At 41.7% G+C, this 11,186-nt stretch overlaps 2 protein-coding genes across 2 annotated transcripts; both read left to right on the top strand.

The window, feature by feature from the left end:
- Positions 1 to 1,138: 1,138 nt before the first annotated feature.
- Positions 1,139 to 5,303, top strand: cyb5a (cytochrome b5 type A (microsomal)). The gene is made up of 5 exons (XM_029428245.1): positions 1,139 to 1,494; positions 2,594 to 2,722; positions 2,829 to 2,858; positions 2,970 to 3,004; positions 4,447 to 5,303. The coding sequence occupies exons 1-5, from the start codon at positions 1,357 to 1,359 to the stop codon at positions 4,529 to 4,531; spliced, it is 417 nt and encodes a 138-aa protein (XP_029284105.1). The 5' UTR covers positions 1,139 to 1,356; the 3' UTR covers positions 4,532 to 5,303.
- Positions 5,304 to 7,757: 2,454 nt separating this feature from the next.
- ppp1r3g (protein phosphatase 1 regulatory subunit 3G) lies at positions 7,758 to 9,700 on the top strand. The gene has a single exon (XM_029428249.1). It carries the CDS (start codon positions 8,418 to 8,420, stop codon positions 9,240 to 9,242), a length of 825 nt encoding a protein of 274 aa, XP_029284109.1. The 5' UTR covers positions 7,758 to 8,417; the 3' UTR covers positions 9,243 to 9,700.
- Positions 9,701 to 11,186: the final 1,486 nt, after the last annotated feature.

Genomic DNA, 11,186 nt, shown 5'->3' with positions numbered 1-11,186 from the left:
AAGGCTGAAGAGTAACAGTGGGCGATAAAACCGTCATTACGTGAGATAACACTCCGTTAAATGAGAAGCGGGTCTCCTTGATAGTCGCTGAACTGAAGTGAACTTTAGCCTCGTCCTCGCCCAGTTTCACTGATGACTGACAGGGAGAGGACCAATCAGAGAGCCCCAATCATAGATAAGGACGAGACTGACCAATAGCAGCGCTCGGAGGATAGTGTGGGCGGTCTCCGTCACCATGCAAACATCTTTGTAGCTCCATGGAAGCAGCCAGAAATAAATGCTATCTGACCGGAAAGCATTTCAAAATAAAATCCAAGTGTGTCCAACGACAAAAATAGGAAAATTACACAATAACATACAAAAATGATGCAATATGGAACACAATTAAAAATGGCCAATCTGTCCTGTCCTAATATAATTTAGCTTTCTTCTTAATGATGCTCAATGTTTGTAGGATTCAATTTAATTTAATTAAACTAAAAATATTCTTTATTGGCATTTGACATGTTTTGCCAAAGCACAATTATGATTATGTAAGACAATGAATGAAATAAAGAATAAAAGAAGGTGAATAGCAATATTATTTAATACAATAAAACAGATAATAGAAAAAGTAAATGATATATCTATTGCTCTATAGTTTTCATCTTTTAAAGAATTCCAAATTTCCACCACTGATGTAGAAAAGAAAAGCACAGCTAAGAACATAGAAGAAGAGAATGGAGACGCAAGATGTAAATATGGGTACTAACTTTATTATTATCATTATTATTCAGTGTTTTTTATTTTCAATCTTATGCTATGCATTCTTTTTATTCTATTTAATTTTATTGTTATCATACTTTTACGAGATTCAAGATTCAAAGGTTTTGTTGTCAGCTGTTGTTAGGTTCATTCTGTCTATTTTCCATTATTGTAAAGCACTGTGTGCTGCATTTCTTCAATGAAAGTGTATTTTATTATATTTTAAATGATTAGAATATTTGTTTGTAGACTTTGGGAAACTACAATTGTACTTCATTGTGCAATCTTGTATTGTATAATGACAACAAAGCTGAACCCAACTGTTTCTAGACATAATTAAATAAGACTTTTATTTTGAAAATAGAAGCCGGATTACTCGTGCTGTATTCTGGTGATCTTGATGGCCCTGAACCTACCGCCGATGAAACTTGGGCTTCTTTTGGTTGATAAAAACCGGGTAAATGTAGGTGTGTGTGTGTGTGTGTGTGTGCGTGAGAGTGCGGAGTCACGCTCCTGACAGGCTGGGATTATATAACCAAACCAGGCTCTTTAACGGCGCTGCTCACTTTCAGAGGCTTTTCTTCCAAAGCGTCGGACTTTCCAGGGACACAAATGGGTGAAAAGGAGGAAGGAAGCCCCGATGGAGTCAAATATTTCCGTCTGTCACAGATCGAGGATCAGAACACGTTCAAATCAACGTGGATCATCATCAACAACAACGTCTACGATGTCACCAAGTTTCTGGAAGAGGTGAGGAACTCCGTTTAAGTTTCAGGACATTTTAGCGCCACTGAAACTGGCGACAATTGGCAAGTGGAAATCTACCAACACAGGAAGTAAAGCAAACTGAGGTCAGAACTCAAATACAGAAACATTTAAATAAACTCTGATGGGCTGTAGAGTTGAAAATACGTTTAAATGCATGCGTGGTTTGTTGCGAAGGCGTGTGGCAAAATGTGGCTTTATTTGGCTGAGGTCTGGTGGCAAACTTCAGGTTTCTGTGCTTAGTTCAGGGACTCCTTCTAAATAAGAAGTTGGAGATTAAAGTCCGGCTGACTATTCTGAGTTGTTTAAAAGGTCTTAATGCAGATATTATCCAGTTTAATAAAACATCATAATAATATTGATGTAGATCTTTGAGAGTTTGAAGCTTAATTTGCGTAAAGAAGTAAGAAACAGCTTTTTGAGTGATTAAAGAGTAACTGAGGTTTAGTATGAAGTGTTGTCGGCTCTCTGCTGGACAGTTAGTGGCTGTTTATAAATGAGCGAATATCTTTAAATATCTTTATTTCATTTATAAAAGTAATAATTCAGCTGCTTCAAGCTCGTCAGTATTTAATGAGAGAGAACTGAATATATATGTAACTGAATAAAAGAATCTGAGGTGTGATGAAACCGTGCGTAACGTAAGGTCATTGTTTACCTGCAACATTTCTTCAATATGAAATGTGTGAGCTTCTTCAGCTGCAGTTTACGGTGTTGACCTTTGACCTTTGACCGATGGTGTCACAGTGACTTGAAGTTTTCCAGCAGGACTGAAGCTGTACAAAGGTTAGGGCGCGCTGTCCAAACATTAACCAGGCTTCGGTCACACACAGTCTGTGTGAAGAGGCTTCATTATAGTTTATTGGGATATTGTTACATGTGTGTGTGTGTGTGTGTGTGGCAAAGGTTAGAAGAAGGTTTGAAACATAAATATTGGGTATTTAAAGCTGTTCTCTTCCACCAGAGTCCATTGACAAAAACACTAATTTAACATCCCAGAGCTGGGAGTTGCTGGTGTACGTGAGTTACTTTGTGTTATTAAAGATGAATGAGTGACAGAGTGTGCATTTGTTTTCCTTGCCAGCACCCCGGAGGAGAGGAGGTGCTGAGGGAGCAGGCGGGCGGTGACGCCACCGAGAGCTTCGAGGACGTGGGACACTCCAGCGACGCCAGAGAGATGGCGCACAACATGGTGATCGGAGAGCTGCACCCGGTACGTGTGAACGCAGCTGGTCTGGGATCTGTAGCAACACCCGGAGTGTAACGTTGTAATGCGTCGTGTAACATAACTGTCTGTCTGCGTGTATGTCTCTCTGCAGGACGACAGACACAAGATCGCCAAACAAGAGGTAACGTGAAGCCTTCAGCCTCGTCTTCAGTTTACTACGACTTATGGGAAAATGTAGGATCCTTTTCTTTGTATGAAATGTAATTTTATAGAAATATTTCCTTTTTTACAGGAAACACTGGTGACCCCTTTGAAGGACGAGCACAGGTACACACACACACACACACACTTAAAGTGGGAGGTTTAGAAGTCTACATTTACTTTGTAACTTTACCTTTAACCGCTAAGTGTTGTGGAGGAACCCGCCGCTGGCTGTTAGCCTCACACGAGGACGTAACGTGAGCTAAGTTACCGCCACTACGCTAACACCGCTAAGCTAACACCACTTAGCTAACGTAAGTGGGCGCAGTTAGAAAACATTAACTCAATCAATCCTCTTAAAGCCTTAAATCAAACGACAAACTCATCTGTGTTTCCACGGCAACAATTTACGTAAGTTGTAGCAGAGTCACCTGTACACCCGGCGAGCGGAGTCACACGTACACCCGGCGAGCGGAGTCACACGTACACCCGGCGAGCGGAGTCACACGTACACCCGGCGAGCGGAGTCACACGTACACCCGGCGAGCGGAGTCACACGTACACCAGGCGAGCGGAGTCACACGTACACCAGGCGAGCAGAGTCACCCGGCGAGCGGAGTCACACGTACACCAGGCGAGCAGAGTCACCAGGCGAGCGGAGTCACGCGTACACCAGGCGAGTGGAGTCACGCGTACACCAGGAGTCACGCGTACACCCGGCGAGCGGAGTCACGCGTACACCAGGCGAGCGGAGTCACGCGTACACCAGGCGAGCGGAGTCACCAGGCGAGCGGAGTCACGCGTACACCAGGCGAGCGGAGTCACGCGTACACCAGGCGAGCGGAGTCACGCGTACACCAGGCGAGCGGAGTCACGCGTACACCCGGCGAGCGGAGTCACGCGTACACCCGGCGAGCGGAGTCACGCGTACACCAGGCGAGCGGAGTCACGCGTACACCAGGAGTCATGCGTACACCAGGCGAGCGGCGTCATGCGTACACCAGGCGAGCGGAGTCACGGGTACACCCGGCGAGCGGAGTCACGGGTACACCCGGCGAGCGGAGTCACGCGTACACCCGGCGAGCGGAGTCACGCGTACACCCGGCGAGCGGAGTCACGCGTACACCAGGCGAGCGGAGTCACGCGTACACCAGGCGAGCGGAGTCACGCGTACACCAGGCGAGCGGAGTCACGGAGTCACGCGTACACCAGGCGAGCGGAGTCACGGAGTCACGCGTACACCAGGCGAGCGGAGTCACGGAGTCACGCGTACACCAGGCGAGCGGAGTCACGGAGTCACGCGTACACCAGGCGAGCGGAGTCACGGAGTCACGCGTACACCAGGCGAGCGGAGTCACGGAGTCACGCGTACACCCGGCGAGCGGAGTCACGGAGTCACGCGTACACCCGGCGAGCGGAGTCACGCGTACACCCGGCGATACACCCGGCGAGCGGAGTCACGCGTACACCAGGCGAGCGGAGTCACGCGTACACCCGGCGAGCGGAGTCACTACGATGGCGCAGGATCGATGCTGTATATTACAGTTAACTGTCTCTGTCTCCTGCAGCTGGTGGACCAACTGGCTGATTCCCGCTCTGGTGGCGGCCATCATCACGCTGATGTACCGCATCTTCACCTCGGAGAGCGAGTGACATCATCCGACACGCAGCCACGGGCGGCGAGCGCGGCGGGCTCTGGGACAACACTCAATGCATCTCATGCTTTTAACCAATCAAACGGCATCACGCCGATGACGTCATCGCACCTTGTTGACGTGTGTGATTTGTGTGTTTGTATATCTGTAACTGTTTATACGCAGAGATGGTTTCCGTACGCAGAACATGAAACTGCTTCTGGGTTTTAAAATTAAAGAACTTCTTTTAGATCTTCAGTTTGTCTTAATGTTCCTGAGCTGCAGACGAAACGTTTCATTAATCACCTGCAGCGTGTCCCGACTTCTTCTGACCTTTGACCTCTTGCACAGGTCACGTCACCAGACGGTGGTTTTGTGTTGAGGGCAGATCTGAATGTAATGAGGCCTCTGAGAGAAGGGTTCGAACCTCTGGATCAGAATGTTGATGTGAATGATATAAACGTTGTTATTGGTGTTTCCTGAACTGTTCAACAGCTGATGTTTACGCTGAAGCTATAAACTCTGAACGCGTGTCAGGGATTTAAACGGGAAGCTTCTTAAAGCTGCAGGACGTGACTCCAGGAGCCGCTGGGCTCTGCAGATTAAGTTAAAGCATCGATGAGATTGGGGCTTTTACTTTGGTGACGATCACAGAATGTACCTGGAAGAGTTTTGTGTAATTCTGCTAAATAAAAGCATTAAAGACGAATCTGAGAACAAAGAAGATGAAGTGAGTTCTGTTTGCACAAACCAAACGCTGCAAATACAATAAAATGATTCAGTCAACACTCGTTCATTCGTTTGTTTGAGTTTCATCTTCTCAGGTTTAAGGACTCGTCATCGGACGCTGACAGACGGCAACAAGCAGAGCTCAACACACTGTACTGACACTTCACATGTATTTATACACACTGTACTGACACTTCACATGTATTTATACACACTGTACTAACACTTCACATGTATTTATACACACTGTACTGACACTTCACATGTATTTATACACACTGTACTGACACTTCACATGTATTTATACACACTGTATTAACACTTCACATGTATTTATACACACTGTACTGACACTTCACATGTATTTATACACACTGTACTGACACTTCACATGTATTTATACACACTGTACTGACACTTCACATGTATTTATACACACTGTACTGACACTTCACATGTATTTATACACACTGTACTGACACTTCACATGTATTTATACACACTGTACTGACACTTCACATGTATTTATACACACTGTACTGAACACTTCACATGTATTTATACACACTGTACTAACACTTCACATATATTTATACACACTGTACTGACACTTCACATGTATTTATACACACTGTACTGACACTTCACATGTATTTATACACACTGTACTGACACTTCACATGTATTTATACACACTGTACTGACACTTCACATGTATTTATACACACTGTACTGACACTTCACATGTATTTATACACACTGTACTGACACTTCACATGTATTTATACACACTGTACTGACACTTCACATGTATTTATACACACTGTACTGACACTTCACATGTATTTATACACACTGTACTGACACTTCACATGTATTTATACACACTGTACTGACACTTCACATGTATTTATACACACTGTACTGACACTTCACATGTATTTATACACACTGTACTGACACTTCACATGTATTTATACACACTGTACTGACACTTCACATGTATTTATACACACTGTACTGACACTTCACATGTATTTATACACACTGTACTAACACTTCACATGTATTTATACACACTGTACTGACACTTCACATATATTTATACACACTGTACTGACACTTCACATGTATTTATACACACTGTACTGACACTTCACATGTATTTATACACACATGTACTGACACTTCACATGTATTTATACACACTGTACTAACACTTCACATATATTTATACACACTGTACTGACACTTCACATGTATTTATACACACTGTACTGACACTTCACATGTATTTATACACACTGTACTGACACTTCACATGTATTTATACACACTGTACTGACACTTCACATGTATTTATACACACTGTACTGACACTTCACATGTATTTATACACACTGTACTGACACTTCACATGTATTTATACACACTGTACTGACACTTCACATGTATTTATACACACTGTACTGACACTTCACATGTATTTATACACACTGTACTGACACTTCACATGTATTTATACACACTGTACTAACACTTCACATATATTTATACACACTGTACTGACACTTCACATGTATTTATACACACTGTACTGACACTTCACATGTATTTATACACACTGTACTGACACTTCACATGTATTTATACACACTGTACTGACACTTCACATGTATTTATACACACTGTACTGACACTTCACATGTATTTATACACACTGTACTGACACTTCACATGTATTTATACACACTATAGACGTTCTTTAAATATATTACACTATATTATGCCTTTTTATTTATATTGTATACATACTACACTATAAACCATTTCTACATATAATTTATGTTCCCTAAAAACTCGGAGAAGACATGGAATAAATAACATTTCAGAAGATAAATAAATATATTTAATGTTTCACAGAATGATGCCATCTAGCGGTGATAGGTTGAAGCACCAGCTGTCAAACATTTAAATGTCTTACTGCTGTTGCGTTAATCTGAAGCTTTAATTAATCTTCATTATTCGATGATTATATTTTGTATTAATATTCTGAAGTAACTAAAGCTGTCAGAGTTCTATGAGTTATAAATAAAGGAGCTTTCTGTTGAACATCTGCAGGTTAATCTCCATGTAAGGAAACCTGCAGCGTGACGTCAGCATGATGGCGGTGATGACGACACGTGTTTGTTGACTGAGCGCGTGTGACGCACTTGTTGGAGCCGCGCGCACACCGCGTTACATAACAACTGATTCAGAGAAACAAAACTACAAACACAAACTGTTACATTTATGAACCGGAAATAACTGCGAGTAATACAGTTTCTAATAGTTTAGTTGTATTTCTTTATATTTAATGAATCATATTCCATGTTATCTATAATCATGTTTTACAGGTGCTGTGTTATTTTATATGAAGCTTTTAGATTTGTTTATTTGTTTTAGTATTTTCTCTCTGTGTTTTATTATTTTTTAATTATTTTAAGTAATTTCCTTATTTTATATATATATAATACTTATTTTTCGAGATTTATTTATTTGCATTGTAATTCTGTTTTTTAAGTGCTGTTAAAATAAATGTATGATTATTATTTGTATAATTATACTTTGTTTCGCTAAGTTTTTGCTGAAAACAATAAACCGACATTTGATATTATTTCGTAGCGATAAGATAGTTTTATAAATGTATTTAATATCATATTATATTTGGTTGTGTAACTGCCCGTATGGAGTTTTTCTCTGGAACCATGAGACTTTTAATCATTTAAATAAATATATGTATTTTATAATCCGGAATAAATGAAGATGCATGTTTACATATTAAACCAAGTTGTGACCTTTTGTCATTTTGAAGAGGAAAAATGATCCAATATTTCGCAAAAGTTTTAAAACGTATATTTTTACTGCACTACATGTACTTTCACTGTATGAAGCTGACAATACTTGTGTACTTTGATATGAATTTGAACGCAGGAGTATTTGTACACGAGTAGATCTGAGTACTTGTTCCTCTGTGTGTTGTTGTTTACAGTATTTGACGTGTGTCCGCTGCGCTGCACGCAAACAGGTGAAAGCTGCATGGCAGTGCGCGTGTCTCAGGGGGGGGGGGTGTCTAATACCTGACCGGTCTGCAGCCACAGTACACATGAGAGCAGCCTGCCTGCTGCCGGGCAGACATGTCCCGCTCACCTCTCCACTCCCTCCCCGGGGGAGAGTTGCTGTCCGCGGGGCTGAGTGTGAAGAACGGCCTGCAGGAGGAGGAGAAAGATGAAGATGGAGATCTGGACGACGAGGTGGACGCTTCTCAGCTGGAGAGGTTCATGAAAGACCGGAGGAGAGCCATGTCCCTGCCCGCCTACCCGGCTGCGCTTCTGGTCGGCGTCTCCGGGAGTAACGGGAGGAAGCGGGTGAAGTTCGCTGACTCCATGGGGCTGAACCTGGCCAGCGTCAAGCACTTCAGCTCGCTGGAGGAGCCGAAGATCCCAAGTAAAGTTCTGTCCCGGCACAAGAGCTTCCCGCCGCAGCAGCAGGACTTCCTGAACGACGTGTGCCAGAGCTTTAAAGTCAGTCTGGACACGGACCGGCTGGTGGCCTGCTTCCCGGAGCCCCGGGAGCCGGAGCGGAGGGCACAGCGGTTCCGCGTCTGCCTGGAGAAAGTGTCCATCTCACAGTTTGACGTGCGGGGGCAGATCCGGGTCTTTACCGGCTGCACCGAAAAAGAGGTCGGGGTGAGGTACACCTTCAACGACTGGCTCTCCAACGTGGACGCGCAGGCTCTGCCCGCGGCCGCGGATCAGCCGGGCTTCGTGGGAGAGCGCTTCAACTTCACCATGTACACGCCGCCCATCATGGAGCCCTGCTCGGCCGTGCACTTCGCCGTGTACCTGCGGAGCGAGGAGGGGGAGTTCTGGGACAACAACGAGGGGCACAACTACACCCTCCAGTACCACTGCATGCACAGCATCAAGCCGTTTGTCAGCGCCGCTTTCAACGCCACCTGACCGCTGCGTGGGCCGTGCGTAAAGGCTAAAGCATCTGTGCGTAATAAACTCTCCGTCTGCTAAAATGCTTTTCACTCAGCTGCTGAATAAAACTCAATCAGTTGTGAGTAATGTGTTGAGTCTTTTTGAGATTAGGGAACGTGCGTTCTGTCAGTTTTAGTTTTCCTTAGTTTTGGCCTCTGAGTGATTCTGCGTTGCCCTTTGATCTGTAATTTAAGTGTTGAACAGCCTCATTAAATCTGAGATGTGTGTCCATTTAGAGATAATTGTATGAACTGTCTCTAAAGGACACACGTCTCTGTCTCTCTGCTGTGGACTCCATCTGCCTGTAGACATGTTCACTCATTAAAGATAATTAGCGGTGTGGATGTATGAGGTGTGTACATAAAGCTCCAGGCTGCTGGACGTGGCTCCTGAGGAAACATGTCAATAACACGTGTTGATGTTTGTCTTGTCAAACCGGCTGAAAGCAGATATTTTTAATGAGCTTTAAATAATCATAAAAAGTCTTTTCTAATCTTCAAATGTAGAAGATTTTTGGTTTCCACATAAACATCATTTAGCAGAAACGTGTTGTAATAATAATGTTAATTAGTTTGAATCATTATTGTTTGTTAATAACTCATTTATCTTCATCCTGTAAGAATTAAATGGAAACTGTGCATGAAGCACTTTAAAGAGTTTTGTCATTTGTTATATTCACTAAATGTGATTCGTAGAAACATTTTCTAAAACGTGCAAAACCTCCGATATGGTTTTCTTTGTTTTCTGTGACAGATTAATTTCATCCAGTCGGATTATTCTGACGCGTTTCAACATTTAACAAGATGTTAAAGTCAAAGTGTAATAATAATATACATTTATACTGCTATACAACATCTCAGAGAAGTACTCAGACTAAGTACTCAGACTAAGTACTAAGAATAATTACTCAGACTAAGTACTAAAACTAAGTACTCTGACTAAGTACTCAGACTAAGTACTCTGACTAAGTACTCAGACTAAATATTGAGACTTAGTACTGAGACTAAGTACTCTGACTAAGTACTAAGACTAAGTACTCAGACTAAGTACTCACACTAAGTACTGAGACTAAGTACTCAGACTAAGTACTCACACTAAGTACTAAGACTAAGTACTCACACTAAGTACTCACACTAAGTACTGAGACTAATTAATCAGACTAAGTACTCAGACTAACATTCTGTTATTAACTCTGTTATTAACTCTGTTATTAACTCTCTGTTATTAATACTCTGTTATTAACATTCTGTTATTAACTCTGTTATTAACTCTCTGTTATTAACTCTGTTATTAACATTCTGTTATTAACTCTGTTATTAACTCTGTTATTAACTCTCTGTTATTAACACTCTGTTATTAACATTCTGTTATTAACATTCTGTTATTAACTCTGTTATTAACTCTCTGTTATTAACTCTCTGTTATTAACTCTGTTATTAACATTCTGTTATTAACTCTGTTATTAACTCTCTGTTATTAACTCTGTTATTAACACTCTATTATCAACTCTGTTATTTACACTCTGTTATTAACATTCTGTTATTAACTCTCTGTTATTAACTCTGTTATTAACACTCTATTAACTCTGTTATTAACACTCTGTTATTTACTCTGTTATTAACTCTGTTATTAACACTCTGTTATTAACCCTCTGTTATTAACACTCTGTTATTAACACTCTGTTATTAACTCTGTTATTAACTCTGTTATTAACTCTCTGTTATTAACACTCTGTTATTAACCTCTGTTATTAACTCTGTTATTAACACTGTTATTACACTGTTATTAACACTCTGTTATTAACTCTGTTATTAACTCTGTTATTAACTCTGTTATTAACTCTCTGTTATTAACACTCTGTTATTAACTCTGTTATTAACTCTCTGTTATTAACTCTGTTATAACACTCTGTTATTAACT

This window comes from Cottoperca gobio, unplaced genomic scaffold (genome assembly GCF_900634415.1).
Source record: "Cottoperca gobio unplaced genomic scaffold, fCotGob3.1 fCotGob3_5arrow_ctg1, whole genome shotgun sequence".
NCBI classification, from domain to species: Eukaryota; Metazoa; Chordata; class Actinopteri; order Perciformes; family Bovichtidae; genus Cottoperca; species Cottoperca gobio.
Note: the sequence above shows the minus strand (reverse complement) of the source record. Positions and strands in the feature narration are given on the sequence as shown.

Coding starts and splice junctions, on each gene's coding strand:
- cyb5a (XM_029428245.1), top strand. CDS start 1,357: ATGGGTGAAAAGGAGGAAGGAAGCCCCGATGGAGTCAAATATTTCCGT. Junction 1,495..2,593: donor TCACCAAGTTTCTGGAAGAG/GTGAGGAACTCC, acceptor TTTCCTTGCCAG/CACCCCGGAGGAGAGGAGGT. Junction 3,005..4,446: donor CCTTTGAAGGACGAGCACAG/GTACACACACAC, acceptor TGTCTCCTGCAG/CTGGTGGACCAACTGGCTGA.
- ppp1r3g (XM_029428249.1), top strand. CDS start 8,418: ATGTCCCGCTCACCTCTCCACTCCCTCCCCGGGGGAGAGTTGCTGTCC.